The following is a 21,063-nucleotide window of genomic DNA, read 5'->3' as shown; positions in this document are numbered from 1 at the left end:
CCCTATGCTAAAGTTTTTGGTACATCCACAGTCTCTGAAGGGTATGGGCTAGGGAGAAAAACGAGCCTGTTTTATAGATGTCTTGTGAATCTGTGGCCAGGCTGAAGGCAAAGAAAAATTCTCCAGCCCACTAGAATTGTGCTGAAGTTTAAGCCATTGGAAAATGTTGCAGTAAGCATGGAGAAACTTTGAGGCTGACTGTGATGCACAAAAACTTAACGACAGACATCTTCCTGAGGTAAGGATCTGCAGCCCTCACTTCCAGACTCAGCACAGGAGTGTGACTGGGGAAAAAGCTGCACCATTTCCACTGTTTTTCTTTTCTGGAGAAAGGACTAAAGAAGCTCAAATTTCCAAGTGAATTAAGTTCTGCCATGTACTGTCCAGACAAAATCCTGTATGTCCTCAGAGGCTGTTTTAGGATATTTACCATCCTAGATCTCTTTAATGATCTCCACTTGGTCAGTACTGCAAGTAGTCCATAAAGTATTAAGTGTAATGAAGAGCTCTAGAGCCAATCAATCAGATTGCTCTAACCTTGTGATGGCTTTGAGGTGGAAGATACAGTGTGAAATCCATCAGGACACAGGCTCTTATCATTTGCCTAAGCCTCATTTAATGCCCACATTAACAGCTTAATTAGCACAGGTTAGCTGTATTGATCTGGAAAATCTTTGTGACATTTAACAGATAAAACAAAAAGAGAGAAAAAAAAAACCTTTCTGTAGGATTTTGGTATGTTCCCCTGTTCTTCAGTAAAATCCCATTAAGTCAAAAAGGGAAGAAAAGAAATACTATAAAGGAATGGAAGACAAAAAGGGAAAGTTTCCTAAATGTAATAAGCTTATGGGTAAAATTATTGAAGAGGTTTCACTTTCTCTGGACCACTCCCTGCTTCCCTTTGCTCTTGGTTTGCCTGTTGGTGTTTTCTCATGTTTGGGAATAGAAGAATAACCCGGAGTTTGTTACAACACATAACCTCTATAAACTGGGCAGCAAGGTCCTGTGCTGACAGATAAATTTCATAAGGAGTATTAATTTAATCCTTTTAAGGGATGTTATAGAGTTTCAGATGGGTAGCTCTGAAATGGAGTTAGTGAGATGCCTCTGTTTTTCCTTTCTGATTAGAAGGCAGAGAGCCCGTGAAAGGCAAAAACCCAGTTTCATTGCAGACCTGGTAGATATCAGGCATTTTTCATGCAAACCATAAAAAGGCGTCATTTCCTACTGCCTTGCCAGAGCATCCAGGGCTTCCACTGGTCTGGTGTACCTGCACCCATCATGTGGGTAATGGGGTGGGAGAGCTGCTGTGACCTGCCATGGGGCAGCCTCCATGTAAACACCCTCCCTAATCCAGCAACCTATGCAGTGGAAATCCATAGATTTTGGCACCCTATTAATACCTACGAATGAAAAAATCTGAAAAGACATGTAAGTAGATGAATTAAAAAAAATAGTAGTAATAAAGACAGCTAGAAGTTATTTATGGTTTTAAAAAAATCAAAGAGAAATTTTGGGTTCATTAAAATGGTTGGACTACTGGTGGTGGTTCCCATCAACACACATGTGAAATTCCTTTAAATGAGACAAATAATTTAATTTTCCAGCTCTTGTCTGAATTTTGTTGCTCACCTGGATTTAAACTCAAAGAAGGCTTATTTTACTGCCACCATCCATTTAGGTTTTGGTATAATGTATTCATTGCCTGAGTTGTATTTGCAAGATCTTGGTGAAATCAATTTTTTGGTTTTATTCTTTTGCACAGGCTGCATTGACAATATATCTGCCTCTATTTGGTTGAAAATCCCTTTGCTGGGGCCCTATTGATGTGAACACATAATTTTTGGAAATTTATTGATAGCTATGAAAGGCTGGAAATCCAATATGTACAATGACCATCAGTAGTCTGAGCATGAACTTAATACTGAGAAGTTGTCTATGGGCAAAGATCAATACAGCTGTGTGGGTATAAAATGAGACTTCAGTACTTGTGGCAGTATGCCAGGCATTTGAGTATGCCTGAATAATACAGTAATTATGGGAGCCAATGCAAGTGTCCTTATTAATCAATAACCTATTGTAATAATCAAGACTCCTTTAACCTTGTTATGAATCTTCGAATTTCACAGAAGAGTGACTTGCTGATTTGCTGACAGAAATTAAAAGTTTTTTTTCCTACCACTTTTCCTTATTTTTAACTTTTAGATATGTATTGCCTCTCTAGGTAAGTGGTGCAATCACAACCAGTTATGCAATTAGACTGAGCAGATGTGACAGTGTGTGTGTAATTTTGATGACAGCTGTAAAAACCTTTACTGAACTATGTGTAAGAGTGTTACAACACATATGCAGAGAGACTTGAAATTCTTGCCCATTATGAAAATCATGCCTCACAAAATAAAAACTGATGAGTCCATGGTAAAAAAATCTGTCTTTACAAGCTTGATTTGAAAAAGAAATCAAAACATTTTAAGTTACAGAGCTCAAAATAAACTTTGAATCATGGTTTAATTAACTGGTCCAGGGATAAGTAAAAACTGGCTGTATGTGTCTTTGTCACAAAAAGAACAACTTTCTGCTAGACCAGGACTTTACACATCACTCTGCAAACTTGGCTTTACTGCTGAGAACAGGAACAAATAAACGAACATAGACTTCATAAGAGTGTGGCTGTATGATTCAGCAGCAGCTGTGTAGCAACTCATCCCCTTCACGATCAAGCCAGCATTTGTTCCTGGCCCCAAAATACTATTATTTATAAAGGGTTAGATTTTACTCTCAAATGTGTCTGTGGTTTGCCCTGAAATTAATAGAGCTGAAGGTTATCTGTTGGGAGAAAGAATATCCCACTGTTGTCTCCAGCCCTATTTTTTTATAACAAACCAAGTGTTAATGGCACTGGCATGAACACTGGTTTACTTTACCTACCATAAATCTGGTTTACCTTTTGCAACTTCTTTTTGCTTAGAAGTGGTCAAAGAATTTTCTCTTCAGACCACATTGGAGGATTTTCAATTATATTTTTGAAATAAAAAATATCTGGCTTCTCTTTTTTTAACCCTGGAGATATAAGCAATAGTTCAACTAAATACTCTAAGCAATACTAATACAGCTATATTTTAAAGCAATGTATGTTCCTAAAAAATAATGAACACATCAGAATATGTCCTACAAAAAGCCAATTGATTTGTAACCCCCTGATTCCTCACTGTCCAGGTCACAGCCTGAACATTTCTCAGAATCCTTCAATATTGCTGGTTTGGAATGGTTCTAGGAATGATCAAGTAGTACAGGTTTTGACACTAGCTAGTTTTTGCTAAATGGTCATTATGAGAAGCAAAAGTTAGAGAAATATGTTAAAACAATTGCCAGAGACCCACTAGAAAAAAATGCAGAACACCTCACTCTGGACTCCAACTGGCCTGTTTTAATAGGGATATATAAGAAGGACTGCAGGAGAACACCTTGCATTTGCCAGTCATTTCTTACCCACACACATTTTCTTTGTTCTGGCCAAGAATTGATAATTTCATGGAATCACAGAAGGATAGAATCATTTAGGTTGGACAAAATAAGTCCAACTCTGGCAAGTAACACTAAACCATGTCCCTGAGCATGTCTTTTAAATACCTCTAGAGATGATAAATTAACCACGTCCATGGGTAGCCTGCTCCAATGCCTGATAACATTTTCAGTGGAGAAATTCTGTCTACTATCTAATCTAAATATTCCCTGGTGCAACTTGAAGCCATTTCTTCTTCCTGTTGCTTGTTACTTGGGAGAAGAGACCTCACCACAACTTCTTTTCATCTGTTCCTCACCAGTTTTGTGCTCCAGGCCCTTCCTAAGCTCCACTGTCCTTCTCTGGATGTGCTCCAGCCCCTCAATGTCTCTCCTGCAGTGAGGGGCCCAGAACTGAACGCAGGATTTGAGGTGAGACCTCACCAGTGCTGAGTACAGGGGGCAATCCCTGCCCTGGTCCTGCTGGCCACACCATTGCTGATCCAGGCCAGGATGCCATTGCCCTTCTTGGCCAGCTGGGCACTCTGCTGGCTCACGTTCAGCTGTTGCTGACCAGGATCCTTAGATCCTTTTCCACCAGGCAGCTTTTCAGCCAGCCACTCTGCCCCAGCTTGCCACAGCTCAGAAAGCAGTGGGGCAGGCAACCCTTTTCTTCCTGCTAATTTTCTGGGGAAAGAGAAAAGGAAAAAGGCACTCTGCATGTCACCAGCGTGCTCCATGTCGCCAGTGCATAGATCAAGGGCTAGATGAGTTTCCAAGTCAACAGACGTGGTGTCCTTGCAAAATAACTTGCACTGCCTCACCTTGAACACACAGACTCTCCTCAAAGTGACACTACATCACACTGAGAAACAACTCTGCCATGTGGTGGGGTGCAAATGCAGTTAATACAGACTTGATTCTGTGGCAGTGGCTGATGCTGAGCTCCATTCCCAGCTACCCAGAGGCAAACAAGAACAGGAGAAATAGTAACTGCATGCTGACTTCTGCCAGGAATGTTACCTTGGGCACTAATTTTTTTTTTTTTTCCCTTCATTAGGAATAAATAATTCAGGAAGTAGTGAGGAAATCTCCGAGGAATATGTCTGGTAAGTATTTTTCCCACATCAGAAATGTTGATAAGCTTTTACAGTGTAGCAACCTTTCTCAACAGTCCCACAAAGTGAGAACTGTAGTGCAAAGAGAACTTCTTTGACAAGCCTCATCTCTTTTATCTCCATCCCTCACAATTTGTTGATTTCACTCTCTGACCACCTGCCTCTCACTCTCATCTGATTTTTCTTGGCTCCTGACACATAATTTTTCTAGGGGAGATTTGCTGTGATGAGCTGTGCAATGGGATGTCAACACACCAGATCTCAGATTTCTTTGCCTGAAGATTCAAAGACTAATCATATGGACCTGAGAGGGCTTTAATTTTCCACAGGAGATATGCTGATGGAAAGGCCAGGTGGAAATTGTACACAGTCAGGTTAGACTTCAGGTGCCACCATGGCCATCTGAAACAGTAATTTCCATCTGGGAACCACAGCTGCTAATTTGTCAGAGTCATGCCTTCAAATATCATGTTAGCACATACCAATGAACCCTTAGCAAATTAAATCAGGCCCTTTGGGCACCAGGCTCTGTATTTTAAAGCCTCTTTCATTTGACATAATCTAAGATGGGTTTCCTCTGCTTCTTAATGGCACAGCTATCTTGTAGGCAGAAAAGAAATCCAAGAAATCTCTGCCAGCATCTTCTCCACCAGGCAGAAGTTGTTGGAAATACCAGTAATGTGTGGGAAAATCCAGCCAACAGGATGCTGCTAGAGTGAGACCAGAGCTTGTGCAGATGGAAACTGCTCTAGAGGAGAGTGGCTGCCATGGGCAGCTGTTATTCCAACACTACTTTTTCTTCCAAGTATCCATGTTCCAGCTAACTTTCCCAAATTGTTTCTGTTACCATTCTTGCACCTCAAAAAACACACTTTATTTTAAGCTATTACACAACCAATGAAGGACTGTCTACCTGGCCTGTCTGATGATCAAATTTGGTAATAGGCTTTTGTGGGCATGCCCCAAATATTTGGCTGCAACTGGGCACTCCTATGAAGGTTGCTGTTTGAGACAGTTCATCAATCCAGATTCTCCTCTGGGCTTTTACCCTGAGCTCTCCCTGAAATATACAGGTCTGGATGAGATTTGACTTGTGCAAACTTTTGAAAATTTAACCCTTTAATTAATTTCTGGTTGTAATGTCAGTTGGGAGAAAGAGCATCTTATATCTCAATATAAATATAATTAAAAATAAAGTCTGCCTTTCCTCCCAAGTAGATGGCACATTAAAAATAAAACAGTTCAGAATTGGATCTTGGCAATTCAAGAGTGCCTACCATTTTCTTGTGACTCTGGCAATTGCTTTCCAAGGAAAACTTTTCAATACAAGAGAATACAAAGTAATTTACCATTTCTGAATAGGAGAAGGTTAGCTGTTTTGCTGAAACAAACCAGTGTTTATCAACAGAGTTCAACTGCTATGTTATATCAGGAGTAGTAAACATGAGGCATGATACCATTGATTACCTGAATGTATGTGGGTGCTTTGCACAAGTGCTGAGTGACTGGTGGAAAACTTGATTTGTTAAGCAAATGGCTTGAATAAATGAAACAACTGAGTGATCTAGCAAGCACTCTGTCTTTTAGTTATCTTTTATTACATTTGTAGTAATTTATTTAATGTCTTGTGTTTTTTTCTGTTTTTCAGAACATCCAAAATATAGTGATATTTGTTAAATTTATAGGCATTACTAAGAATTACCCAGAACATACAATCTGCCTCTTGGTTATATGATCATATGGAGTCTGTAAATCCCAGCAAATCAGAATGCAGGGTTGGGACCCCCACCCACACGGTATCAGTAACATTCTGTGGCAGTGCCTAAGCAGTGAAGGTCTATCTTGCCTTTTTATAAGACTGCAGTATGAATTAGGAAAACTGTATTGTCAAAACTAAGGGCTCAATAACATTTCTGGGACTGTTTCTTAGCCATCCATACAGGCATGCAGAAATGCAAGTAAAAATTGTGACCTTGTAAAAAGGATGCCTCTTACAGATTTGACTATGGCTGTGCAGTAACTTTGCTCTTAAAAGATCATCAAGAAACTTCTCCCACTTCCACTGAAATAAACTTTTGTCACTAAATGAAATAATCCTGACTTGCATAGGCTACCCAAATCCAGGTTTAGTTTTATGTCCCTAATACATCACAAGTAACAACCTTTCTCCCCTCTCTTAAAAAGTTTGCCAGTTTTCTTTATAGCTTTGTACTCAAGACATGGTCATAAATTTGAATTCCAAGCCATTTGCTCCAGTGATCTTTTTAACATCAACAAAAGAGTAGCAAGGAGAGAAACAAAATAAAAGAAACAAAACAAGCAATGCAAAATAAAAGGACTCTAATGAAAGCAGTAACTTACTGTAGCTACTTTCACTATCGCTGGCATTAGAAGAAACATGTTCTGCAAGAACAGTACAGCAAATTAAAGAACATAACCAAGCACCACAGAGCTGCAGAAACTTAAAAGAACTGCCACAGTCATGCAAAGTTAGTTATGCAGAGCAGAAATCAAAGCTGTGCACTGACATCACCTGAAAGTGCTCAGATATTTTACAGAGGTAGAATGAACGCTTTCTCTCTTGTGGCATTTCAGAAAGAGACTGTGTTAGCTACTGGTATGTGGCATAGCAAAACCATGTCTTTTTGTGATAGACAGTAAATGACATTTCTGATAACTCCATTTCAATGTATATTATAGTCAACTTGATCTTACTCAATGTCTTGAGCAATTTATTGACATCCAAGTGTCTGCACTATCAAAGATGTGCATCACTAATGCATTGAAACTATTCCTGCTAAACTTCTAGCCTGTGTCTGTCTTTAATCACTGTGTACTATCCCACAGGATTGTGCGCAGTGATTAACAGATTAACATGAAAGTTATTTTGGTATGAAATATTGTAACTGTATCTAATCTATCCTGTCCAAAAGAGGAAATAAAAAATAAAGAAGACAAAGCCAATGAAAACACTAAGAAAAAAAACCTAAGAAGTCTTTTTCCAGAAATTGTCTAGCCTCAGGATTTGAGCTGGAGTTTGAAAACCTTTAGCAGACCAGTCTGGATGGGTGAACAGGAATAGAAGAACTAACATGATGGGTCAATTTTGTGTTTTTTTCAAGTCAGGTGTCCTATTTCTATTATCATATTATTAAAAATAATTCCAAAACTGTTGTCAGCAGACTATTTATGGACAGTAAGACCAACTCCAGGAAGTCTGCAGGACCACACTAGTTTTTCTGGTAGAAATGCTGATTTCTACCTGAAAGATCATTTGTCAGTTGGAACTTTTCAGCTGGTTCAGGACATTTAGAAGTCAATGGCATAATGGCTGTACATCTAGGAGCACCTTGGGTTAATGAGAAAGACAGAAACAGTGCCAAAATTCTCTGCAAGGTGCTGCCTTCCCTCCATGTACCAATCTAATGCCTTAGGGTTCATAGATTGGGAATGATGGGGCTACTGGAGCAGCAAAAATGAGAAGGAATGATATCTATAAAAACAGTAATAGAAAACCTTGATCTTGGGCTTAGGAAGAAACATAAAATTCAACTTATATTTTGAAGAAAACATAGAAGAACAAGAAGCAGCATAATGACTTTCAGACATTTTTGTAGCAAGTTAACAAGGGTTATCTCAAAATAATGTGCTACACAGGACCCTGAACAACTTTATTTAAAAATAACAAACAACCCTTATAGTAAGAACTGTCATTAAAAAGCATATCTGAGTTGAAAATTAACAAAATTTGGATTAATGGGACTGTCTAGAGGCGTACCAGTAATTTAAAACTAGGTGCAATATTATACAGGCATTACAGCCTATACAATACCTCAGCTCTACTTTGTTCCATATCAATTTGCAGAATTCAGATAACTTTCAAATGGTTGGATGTTATAGACAATTCTCTTTGTAAGGACACATATTCACTAAGGTTATGCGATCTGAAGTATTTTACTTTTCTCTAGCAGGGAAAGATCTGCATTTGTTACTAATGAGCTGCTATGACACTTAAATGATCACAGAATGGTTAAAATTCAGGTGGCAGTGACATTTGCTGTCTATCACTGGCAAAACCAGTCTTGCAGAACTGTTCTTCTTTGTACAAGAGATAAAGCTTTCATCTTTAAATTGTGAGCCACTGCATGGCATTAAGTTAAACCATTAAAATGTTCCTTCCACAATTCAGTCAGAAACAGAATAATCTCCAAAATTGTGTGCATGGATGTGCATTCCTGCAATTAAAAAGCACATACAAAACAGTAGGCAATGCAGCATTAACACACATTTTGTTCCAATTACTTGGTGCTTAAGAAAAGGAAAAATAACTGAAGAACAAGTAGCCAAATGCATGCAAGTGGCGTTTTGTTTACATTAATTAGCTCTGGATACAGAATTTAATGTAGCTATATATGTAGAAGTCAGCAGCAAATATTTAATCCTATAGTTTTTCAGGTTCACATTTTGAGGAAGAAAAATTGTTTCTGAGCAATTATCTGACACGTTATGTACTCTGTAATGCCAAGTCTTGAGACAGGATTGCTGCATCAGAAAATAAATTGATTAAGGTTGTGTGACAGAAATAGGTTGGTAATGGTGCAAAGAGGTCCAAAATTAGCTTTGGAGAATGCATGATCTTCTCTAGCCTGCAAATGACTTCTTCCATTAATAACAAATAGTAATCTAAAAATTCAGCAAAGTAACAAACACTCCCATGCAAAAAGCTGAAAATGCAGAAGCAACAGCATAAACTAATTTTCTATTGATCTCTTCAGGATGTGATCATGTTAAATGTTTAATTTTCCCTTTAGATGGAGAGGGAAGGGTTGTTGCTGAAAAGAACAGTCTAGGCAGCAAAACGCGTTCTAGGTATGCTACTCTACAGAACTGCCATAATGGGAACAATAATATACTGTCAGAAACAAAAGGTGTTATTACAAAAGAAGTGAAAGTGTCTGCTTGATACACTGTATGTTATTTAATACCGTCATGCAGAACAGAACGATTGAAACATTTGTAATGCATTCACAGCTGGGTAACAAATAAAACTCTATCTTGTGCATGCTAGGAGTGGAGGGTCCTCAGAGAAGAAACAGAAGCCAAAACAAAACAAAACAAAAAAGGGTTTACAGTGACCATTCCTGGGAACTTACTCAGAGTCTTTGTTCCATAACCGTCGTCACCTAATCCGGGGATGTCCTGCACGGAAGTCCCCAGAGAGAGCAATGAGAAAGGAAGAACAGCCGCAGAAGAGGAAGGAAGAAGTCAGTGGAGTTGAAATGGATACTACCATGACTGACCATGTTGATTGAGCAATCTGGATCCCTGCCTTTTCTTTCTGAAACAAATTTAGACCTATATCCTATGGAAATTCAGCCAAAGAAAGAGGCAGTGACTGTGAAACGTGCCTTTTGGAGCTGTGAGGAAAAAGAAACAACCAGATAAATAAAGTTCCAGAAACTGTCCTCACCGAATAAATTTAGGACAGAATTATTAAGAAAAAAAAAAAAAAGCAAATATTTGGGCTTGGAACTAGCAAATATTTTTAATAATGCTGGTTCCCATATAATTTAAGCAAGCAATAAATGCTTGTGATGGTACACATTCCAAGAACTAGTTTAGTTCTTTAAGCCGTTAATATGGTTGCTTCCCTTAATTGTTAAACTCTCAGTGAAGCTTCCCATGGAAATCAAGTTGATGAAAGTCAAAGGCAAAAAAAAAAAAGATTAGAATAGATATTTTAAGAACTAATTAGTTTAGTATTGTGAAAGAAATCACGTTTTCCTTATTTTGAGCCAATTCTGATCTGGGAATATTTCTGAGAGACAATTTTGGATTTATGACAGGTGTCACAACAACTTTGAGGAGCCGCATTTCCGCTTCCAAAAGTAAAGGTCACTGCTTTATTCTTCTGAAAATAGTATTTCCAGAGATGGAAGGAGAAGCTGGATCCAAACTGCAGTCATACATTGGTCACAGTAGTAATACCTCTCCTGCCTGCCTATGACAGATATTTGCCGAGATGTGTGGGATACTGGTACCATGCGTGTCACCCATTTGTTGTGCTGCTGCATGTGACATCATCTCCAAGAGGTTACTTACGTTCTGGATCACTTGTTTCCTGCTCACTCTGCTCCTTGCTCTTGTAGAATGGGAATTTTCGTGAAAAGATGAAGTTCTTTTTACGCTTGTCATTGAATGACTGTGAAGGAGAAAAGGCATGGGGCAAAAACAGGGACGTCTAATTGTTGTCACACTCATGCTGACAAAACAACTAGTTTGTAAAAGTGGAGAGAACTGTAGTGACCCAAATCAGTACAAACTCAGTGGCTGCAAAGTATCAGAGGCATGGTGAGGTCTGAAATTTGAAGGTAAAGCTCCTGAAGACTGGATCAATTTGACTCCAGAGGTCTGAAGTCACAATGTACAGCTCCTTACTTGGAAACTGTAGTGTTTGGCTTGTTTGGATGAAGGGCTACAGATGGTTCAGCATGTTTTGAGATCAAGCCATCCATCTTTAATCACAGAAAACTGTGCACAGAATTAATTAACTGTCTGAAAAGAATAGGCTATGACCTGGAAAGCAGAAGTCTTTGATTTTTAGTGTGTGGATTCAGCCCTGTGTCAATTAATACAAAAAAATTCTTTACTGGTAGGTGCTGTTGATTTGATAATGTCTTATTTGGCTTCTTTATTGTCAATTTCTTACACGCATTTTAATGCTTCTTTTGGGCATAATGAAAAAAAACCAACTTTGTTCTATTTTATAGATGTATATTTATGCATTAGGTTTCTCTGGATAAACTTTAAGTTCTATGTGATTTAGAAATTGAATTCTGCTAATAAGCAGTATTTCATTGCATGTTGAACAACATATTTTCCTGTAATTCTTCAAATGAGAAATTAATATAGAAGAAATTGGTGTTTCTTACATGATAAATCCTTTGACTTCATATATAGTTGCAAGGACTTACAGCACTATCCTGTGTAAAAACAGGATATACCTACTTGGGACATTTATTTCAGATACTAAATAAGGAAATAGGGTCTCTATAGAGTCAATTTAAAGAAGCTACCATTCTTGAGGGCACACAGAGCTGCAGACAGTGTGTCTGAAGTGATCTGTGCTGTCAGTCAGACAGTGACCTATAATGTCTCATACTAAACATAGACACAAGACTTAGCAAGTGATGACCTCCAAGACAGTAGAGACCTTCTTAAATAATTTAAAGGACCAATTTCATGTGTTTGTCATTGCTAAAATTTAATATAACTTGTATTTGGATCCAGTTCTGCAATGGAATATATTTTGAGTCTTAGAACAGAATTTATTTCCTTACATTTTGAAATAATGAAATAAAATGTGGTTTAAAATATATATTTCTGAAAGATGGATACTGAAAATCTCTTGAAATAGTTAGATACTCATGTCACGAAAGTTTCATACCACTTTTACATTTCAAGCATATTTAAAGTTTAGTAACTGAAAACAAAGAAAAAATGCACATGTAGAATAAATGATCCATGAAAATCTCTCAGAGTATGTAAACATTCAATGTGAAATTAATGTGGAGGTCATGCACAAATAATCCAGATAGCATGCAAATTCAAAACAAAGCAAGTATGAAAGAAAGCCAGAGGGAAAAAAAAAAAAAGCACATGAAAGATTAATCTATGGATGAAAGGAGGACTGACATGCACATTACATCACTTTAATGACCTAATGGATATAATTAAATTAAAATGTGTTTTCTGTGATAATTTCTTTTACTTTTCCAAAGAAAGGAATGTAGCACGTTAACATTTGTGTTTGTGAAAATGTTGTTTGTCATGATTTATCTGAGTTTGACATAGTAATGCTATTGGCATTACAAACTTTAAAAGGGAAAAAAAATATATATAAACAATAACACCTCAAAAAGCAAGGGGGTTTTAAAATCATAATAACTTCATTACAGCACTTTGGAATTCAAGAGAACGTTATCAAATAAATAAATAAATATGCTGTGTTTCACAGAAGATATATGAGAAATAACATATATATTATTACAATTTTTTCCCCAACAGTCTAGAGCAAAATCTTCAGAAAGTACATTTTTACCAGGAAAGCATATCTTATTTTCATACTTATACATGGTCTAACAGTATACACCAAATTAAACAGATATTTTATACTCTTACATAAACTTTTTCTCCTTTTGCAATTTCAAGTACTGGGTTGCTTATTTAATATTTCTCCACTTCAATTTGGATGATCAAAAACTGGCAATTCACAGCAGATGACTATCATGTGCGACTATGTCAGTATTTACACCAGTAAAACGCTTTCTTCCCAAAATAAAGCTGATCTAATTACATTAATATCCATAACCAAATATATTTATGAATGGGATAATATTTCTATAAATTAATCAATGTGTATATTCATGCTAATGAACATATGTACTAGCATGGTGTAGTCAGAGGGTTTATATTTTAAATAACAAAGAAACTGTAAAGTATTATAAAACATGAACGTGTGTCTGACTCTGCAAACTTAGAGAAATAATTAGTCTTTAGTATTAACTGAATGAGCTTACCAAGTGTTTATTTCTTAAATTAAGTGCATGCTTCCTCACAATGACTCAAAGACAAGAGCCTTGACTTTGGTTTTGTATCCAATATAAATGGTATTAAAGTCAGGCTGATGGTCTCCACCTTAAGGATATGAAATCCTGCTGACAACCCCAAAAAGGCTTCTTACAGATACCATGATTTATATGATTTACATGATTTATATCTCTAATGCACAGAGATAAGGGGTTTGGCAAAGAAAGAAGAGACTCACACTAAATAAAACCATATTTCTACTTCACACACCATATAAATTCATGATTTTGCTCCATTGGTGGAAGAGGAGAGACAAACACTGAGTGTGCATTTTCTTTTTTAAGAAGGGATCATGTGTATGAGGATTTGTGGCAAGGTTAAACTCCAAAACTCAGAGGTATATTTGAGAAATTTTGTTTCACTACAATGGGAACTTTGGACCTGTCAAATACTCTGGAGCCATAGGCTCCATATGCTTCTGGAAAGCTGTGAAATAGATGTAGGACAAATGAGACAGAGGTATTTGCTTCCATCTCTCCACCTGATACAAAAATGCATGCAACTGGAATTGCAATTGTGATAGCAAGCTTAGCCTGATTCAACAGCATTTATGCAGGCAGAGTTTCTGAAAGGCAGTGAAAAAGTGCCTGAAAATGGATTCCTTGTAAGTTGTAGGTTTTTTGCCATGATAATGTAAAAACCTGTAATGGCAAATAACTCAGGAATTTCAGTTGCAGTGAAAAACCTGTACAAGAAATTACTTGTATATGTCACTGCCATCACACAGATCACCACTAACCTGGGCAATGGCAGTAAGAGCCACTTTAAACAGACGAGTGCCTAAGACTAAAAGGCAAATGAAATTTTCATGTTGTTTGACAACAGAACAGTGACATCATTCACAGCACTTGATCTGTGATGGAAAAGAGTCTCTTCTCAGAAAAAAAAAGTGGAGGAAAGTGTTCACTTATGCCCTGAATCCTTGTTTGATACTACTTAAGCATAGACTGTGTTTTGCAGAAGCCAAGAAAAATGTGATGTGCACAGTGCACTGTTGCTTGACCAAGTATCCCCAGATGTTCCCAGTTATGTAAGACTGGGTTAAACACACCAACCTTGCCTGGTTGTGACAGACATTAAACCACTGTGTGTTTCTGCTTCTCAAGAATTCGCTTGGGTACTTCTTTGTGTCAACATCAGTTTTGTATTCTAAATGTTTTTCCCTAGGCTCAGCAGCCATATATATTACTCATCAGCTAATAGGGTAGTGGTTTTCAAGGGAAATTTTCATGTAACATTAAATAAACAATCCAATTTCAAAATTTTCTTCATAGTGGTAAACATCACAAAACCCAGTAATTTGATAGTTTTTATAGTTGCAATAGGCAACTATATTGTTGTTTACTTTGAGCTTCTTCCCAATTTTTTTTTCATAGTGTAGCTGATCCAACCCCTACTATTTAGTGCAGATGTGGTTTTGACACAGGTCGTCCTTTTTAGGTTTTGCAGAAGATCCCAATATGTTGGGGAAAGATTTTTTATGTTGCTCTAAGAAATCTATTTTCTCAAAGCCAATAAACTCCCAAGTGTTTCAGGAATGTTTTCTTTTGCCATTTCATTCAACAAATGCTAATCCTCAGTCATGAGTTGGGAACCAGTGTACAGGGACCACCTGAGGAAAGCTGTTCCAGAGTACTGGTTGTGAAATTCTTTTTTACAGGGTGTAGATAGATTTCATATACCATCTAATTTTAGGCAGGTTTGAGCTCTGCTTTAACCTAGTTTTTATGTTATATGATTATGTCAGTTTTGTTCTCAGATTGGTCTAGCAGTGTATATGAGAAATTTTACTACTTCTCATCTGCAATGTGGTTTTCTTATTCTTCCTTTTTAATACCTAATTTTGGCTTAAATTAAATGAAAAACTTTCATGTACTCACCTTTCTACAAAAATCTACGCAATTTATTATCAACATTATGTCTCTGTAATTCTTTTCTCTATATTTAACTGACACTTTTTGTATTTGGGAGATTCATTTACTCATTTGAACACTGACTTTAATAATAGATTGGGCACTCAAACACTGTTAAATTCCTATATTTAAATATTTAAATTTTATAGATATCTATATTATATACTTTAAATCTCTCCCATCATACCAAAAATTTGCACTGACACCAGAAAGAAAACTTTTGGACTGTAACATATACTTGGAAGCATATATATCACCTCACTGGTTTTATAATGGGCTTTTTCTCCTGGCAATCCCACTCCATGATGAATTTGAAATTTCAGGTAAAATGCCAGTGTTACTGAGCCATTCTTGCTTTCCTGATGCAACCCCAAACTTGGCCATGGCCTGGGCTCACACACACAGAAAGCACTTCATGGTGTCCCTGCAGAAGACAAATTGAGGAGTTGTCACAGTGTCAACTGTAAGCCTGGCTGTCCAGGGACCACAGAGTGTATTCTCTGAGATGCTGATCTTTCATTCTCAGTCTGCACACAGTTACATGCTGGCAAACAGCACTAGCCAACTTCCCTAGGATTTTTTATGAGATGCAAGGGGAAGGACATCCCTATTCTGTTAAGTTCAGCCTTCAGTTTTCTTAGATACTTAAAGCCTGGGCTACAGTCATTCCTTATTGAATTTTTGTACCATAATCTGTTTTGGTAAGTGAGAACCAACTGGGTGAGAAGAAACTGAGATGAAAGTAACTCTGCTTGCTTAGTTTTCCCATGAAGTTGTAGGGAGATTTGGGTGTTAGCAATCCAAGATGAAAAAGTAAAAGCCTGATTAAAAACTCCATGCTGTCTAGCTTCTCCAGACCAGGGTAGGGTGGCTTAGTATTCATCAGTATGACATTTGAATACTTTTTTTTTTTAAAGACTGAATTATTGCTTGTTGTCTGTCAGCAACTCAATTTTAATTCTTGAGAAAACAACAGTTATAACCAACATAAACTACCGGGGGAGAAGACAGACTAATAGACTTTGAAGAAAAACACATAAAATCGGTATTTCCAATTTTGCAAACCTGTATTTAACTTGGTGCAAGGTATGAAGGGAGCACTTTTCTATGTTAATTTGCATGGTTATATCAATGTTAGCAAGATGAAACAACAACATAAAATCTTGCTTATGTGACAGCCAAAGTAATTCACACTTATCTATGGGTTTTACACCAAGATACAAGTGGAAAGGAATTGTTCAAACAGCAGCACTGGAATTGATAGCATGAAAATAAGAAAGGGGAAAGATGCTTGACAGTGAAATCAATTTGGATGTAGAATAATCTGCCCCAAGGGAAGTGGAAAAGCCTAGATAATTTTTTCACATTTAAAACAAATCTGCTAATCTTAAGTACTGTGGGGAATAACAATGCAGTGCTTGGAGAGAAGGGGGAGGTGAAGGGAAAAGAGCTAAACAACAATCCTCTCCCAGCTCTAATATCTGTGTTTCTGTGATGAGGTGCTCACAGACCAAGCATCTCATCACAGACCAGAGCTGTGCTGCGGTCCAGCAGGGGCTTGGACCTAGCCAAGCTCACTGCAGCCAAATGGGCCATGTGAAGATCTTCCTCTCCTTCCTCAAGTCTCCAATTGGAATCAGAAAGTGTATTTGATGTTTGTCAATTTTGTCCTAAATGCTCCTCTATGCCGGTAAATATTTTTTCCTGAAAAGGAACTTTCCCACTTAGAGCTGATGTATGTCATCATGTGAACCTGTCCCAGAACTCCCAGTGCAACAACAATTTCAGAAGAGCCCCAGAGATCAAAGGCAGCATAGTGTGCACATGGCAAAGATTTGGGACTGTCTGATCACCCAGACCCACAGATTTTCCTACAGAACACTGTAGGATCCTTATCCACTTGAACTTCATTCCTCATTAATGATAAGGTATTTTATTAAATATTTTTTAGACTCTGACTCCCGGTTGACTGCTGGTGCTTCTTTAGGTTTTAAAATGAAATTGAGGATTTTGGTCTCTATCCAGTCATTTGACTTAATTTCACTAATAAATAAAGCTACAGAATGTGTTGGTTATCTGTGCTATTTAAAAACCACCAACTTGTTCATTTATAACTGTCTTTTGTGGAAAAATTCATGCAATCACTTGTGCAAGTGCAAACTACTGCATTAAATGGACCATTGCACAAAATAAGTTGCATAAGGATGTTTATTACTCTTACTTGGTTATGGAGTAATGGAGAAATATTTACAATACCTACATGCCTTCAAACTGTACTTATGGAAAGATGGCTGGATAAGACAATCTTCTGAACTTCCCTTTTGCGTTAAAGGAAGAGTGACTGATATAGCAGGCTGAATTATGGCAAGGGTCTGGATCAGCAGACAAATCATGCCAGGCTCTTGGTTTTAATTGATTTCTTTAGGCCTTCCAGTTGAAGATATAATAATAAAGGCATGGGCAAACAAACCCAAAGTCAGTCTCTAAGAATTTGGTTTGAGGTTTGTTTAGGAGGTGAAACTCCCACATCTTGCAGTCTCACAGGCAGGATATCGAGTTAAATGGACTGTGCCAGTTCCTGTATCCCTATAACCTTCCAAACATGGTCTCTGAGTCACTAAGGCAATCACTGAGCTGCTTTAATTTAACTGACTCAGAAATAAAGATGTGAAATATAGAGCATGTCTCTTCCGGATGAGTGTTGATGCTAAACTCCACACTTCTGGATCTTTGTGTGATATCTTACTAGAAGAAAATGTTCTAATTCTTTCACTGTATCTACTGCCAATACTACAAATTTTTCTTTTCAACCAATTTTTTAGAAGAAAACCCAAGTATCTTTGACATTATCTATAAACACATACAAAGTTCCTACCATTTAATTCAGGATATTAGACAGCAAATTATAAAAATAGATCACGCATGAAATTCAGCTCAGCACAAATTTCTGCTGGAACAGCTTAGAAGAAAAACAATTAACTCTCAGCTCTAAACTTTTGTATTTTACCTGTGCTAGCATATTTTCACTTTGTTATATTTAATCTGTGACTGATTTAAACATTGCACTACATATCTTTATGAAAGTGACTTTCCTAAAAAATTCTCTTACCTAAACAGGGGTGGCACAAAATTCTTGTGGGATAGGAAGCACAGATATAGTCCCTAATATTATGACCACCTAAGAAACAATATTATCCTATAAATAAAACTTGACACAGTTAACAGAATTACAAAAAAAAAACCAACAAAAAAAAAACCTGTAAAATCTATAAAAGACATGTGTTTATATTGCTCATTAACTAAAAAATGACTCTTATTATTAATAAGATACCAACAGGCAGAAATATTTCTCTATCATCTGGATAAATTCAATTACAAATCCTTTATTTCTCAATTTTTCTACTCTAATCCACTTTGCTTACAAATTGCTGGCTGATATTTAGAATTTCTACTTCTCAATAAAATGAAATATGGAAAACAGACACAGAGATTTTTACTTTAATATTTTATTTTAATTTTAATTTGAAAGAATTTTTTTCAAATACTCTACTGGATTTTTCAGAGAAAGCCACAGAAACATATTTCTTCACTTCAGCTGGGTAAAAGTCTCACATTTTACCTGACAGTTATTTTTTCACAATTTCTAGAACTGATTCACCTTCTTAAAAACCAAGATTATTTAAGGCATACCGGTTCCCTGCTAGAGCCAATACTGCTGCCATTACATAAATTAAAACTGAAGACTCGCTTGTTTTCCTTTATTTTTGACTGTACATGGACCCAACAGGCATTATTGTTAAATTACTGCATGGCTTTGTGGGGTGCCTCAAGATAACCTGGAACAACAAGAATCTATACAGTTAAATCTTTCTGGCTATATGCTGTTTTATCAGTTGAATTCCATTTGATTACTCCAGCACATGAGTGAAGCAGATGCTGATGACAGCACTATTTCTAATGTGCCTTGGAGAAAGGCTGAGCAAAAAGTGTTCAGCTCAAGGGAAATGGTCAGGGCAGCCCAATATTGCAGGGTCAGGTCAATCCAAAAGTGCAGCAGCATCCACTGCCTGGCACCAGCTCCATCATGAGGTGTGAAGACAGAGCTGTGAAAACTCATGAAAGAGCAAGGGCAGCTGGACAAATGAGATTCAGATTTTCCTCCTTGTCCTGGCTAGAGAGGGAAGTCGGCTTTAGCGCTGTGAGTGTGTGACCAAGTCCTTGTTCTATACCCTACACATCATCTCTGGCTTGCGTGGATTCCAAGATGTGATGGTAGCCAGGAAAAGCTGGGTACCCTTTACTGGCAGTCATCCAGTGGGAGTAGCTTATTTGGAGTTTAATTTCCTGCTATAGGAATGCTATTCCAGCATACTCCTATTAGGAAGAAGTCATCTCCTCCCAGAAACAAGTTGTTCCACAAGTAAGAACAATGCTGAGATCTGATTCTTCCATGACACCCAATGTTACCTTTTTTTGGAGATCTTAAAGCTTTTGACAGAAATTAAATCCAACAGAGAGAAAACCATAGAATCATGAAATATCCTGAGTTGGACTGGACCAACAAGGATCATTGAGTCCAGCTCCTGGCCCTGCATAGAACCATGTCTAAGAGTCACACCATGTGCTTGAGAGCGTTGTCCAAACACTTGAATTCTGTCAGGCTGGCGCTGTGCCACTGCCCTGGGAAGCCTGTTCAGTGCCCAGCCCCGCTCTGGATGAACAGCCTGTCCCCAATATCCAACCTAAACCTTCCCTGGCTCAACTTCAGGCCATTCCCTTGGGTCCTGTCACTGGCCACCACAGAGAAGAGATCAGTGCCTTGTGAGGAAGTTGCAGCCTGAAATGAGGAATCCCCTTTGCCTGTCAGGACTGATGACCCTGTAAACTACAAACTGAGTGCTAATGAGCTCTCCAAATCAGCAGCTTTTTGAATGTACTCAGACTGTGGATTTTGCTCTATTTTTATATTTGTCCCAGTACCAATCACTTTAGGAAATCTGTTCATTGTGTCAAATATCTTTAGAAAAGAAGTGCAAAGAAAAGTTGGTCAAAACCCACTGCATATGTGGAAGACTCTCAGGTTATGGACTACAGAACCACTTGTCCCCAAAGGTGGGGACCTTTATAGTTAGAAAACTGAAGCCTTGTAAATAATTGATGTTAGAAGAAAAATCTTCATTAGGCAGAGAGAGGGAATAGACAGTCTAATACACTGTTATGCTTTTTTCAGTCAGGGATTAAATTGAGATAATTGCCTTTTTCTCTGCATTAATACACCCAGATCTGCCCTGATAAACCACCAGCACAGATGCTGTACCTGAGAGCAGGGCAGATGTGACTGCAGCTTCTGCTTTGTGACAAAGACAAATAATCAAATTTCCAGAGACACTCATAGAAGAAGAAATAAAAACAGGGTTAAACTGTAGTAGTTCAGCCATTTCAAAGAATGAGGAGAGTGAGGCACTGAAGTAGGCTGTTTGGGAAGAATATGAAATATCTGTTATGGCAGGTCTTTAAGCAGAGATTAGACAAATCTAGGATATAGGAGGAAGTTACAGAAGAAATTCTCAGGGCAGAGACCTGAGATTCCCAAAGACCAGTTTTGCTCTGTTTTGATGACTAGGGCTGAAAATAGAATAATTTTCTATAGCATAAATGCTTTGGAAATATGCAAGTTTATTTGTTTGGCTTTCTTCTCTGCCCCCTTAAATACTTAATAAAGTGCCAAAAGATGTCCTTTCTATCAAGTCCTGTCGGTCACTGGATTTTGACACTTGGAGGAGAAGCGCATTAAATATGCACAGGGTTTTGTTTACCCCACAATACCAAATTTGCTATCTCAGTCGGGTTTCACTTTTTCCTTTCCTGCCTCAGTGCAAATA

General features: G+C 37.6%; 1 protein-coding gene across 15 annotated transcripts in view; it reads right to left on the bottom strand.

Annotated features, from left to right (window-relative positions):
• Positions 1-21,063, bottom strand: part of DLG2 (discs large MAGUK scaffold protein 2) — a 982,636-nt gene that overhangs the window by 16,438 nt on the left and 945,135 nt on the right. For all 15 annotated transcript variants that reach the window (XM_085593066.1, XM_031505123.3, XM_085593076.1 and 12 more), the window contains 2 exons: positions 10,722-10,821; positions 6,981-7,022 (listed from right to left, as the gene is read on the bottom strand). In XM_085593066.1, coding sequence (XP_085449192.1) covers positions 6,981-7,022; positions 10,722-10,821 — 142 coding nt within the window. The remainder of the gene's footprint in view (positions 1-6,980; positions 7,023-10,721; positions 10,822-21,063) is intronic.

This window comes from Lonchura striata, chromosome 1 (assembly GCF_050655825.1).
Source record: "Lonchura striata isolate lonStrDom1 chromosome 1, ASM5065582v1, whole genome shotgun sequence".
NCBI classification, from domain to species: Eukaryota; Metazoa; Chordata; class Aves; order Passeriformes; family Estrildidae; genus Lonchura; species Lonchura striata.
Note: the sequence above shows the minus strand (reverse complement) of the source record. Positions and strands in the feature narration are given on the sequence as shown.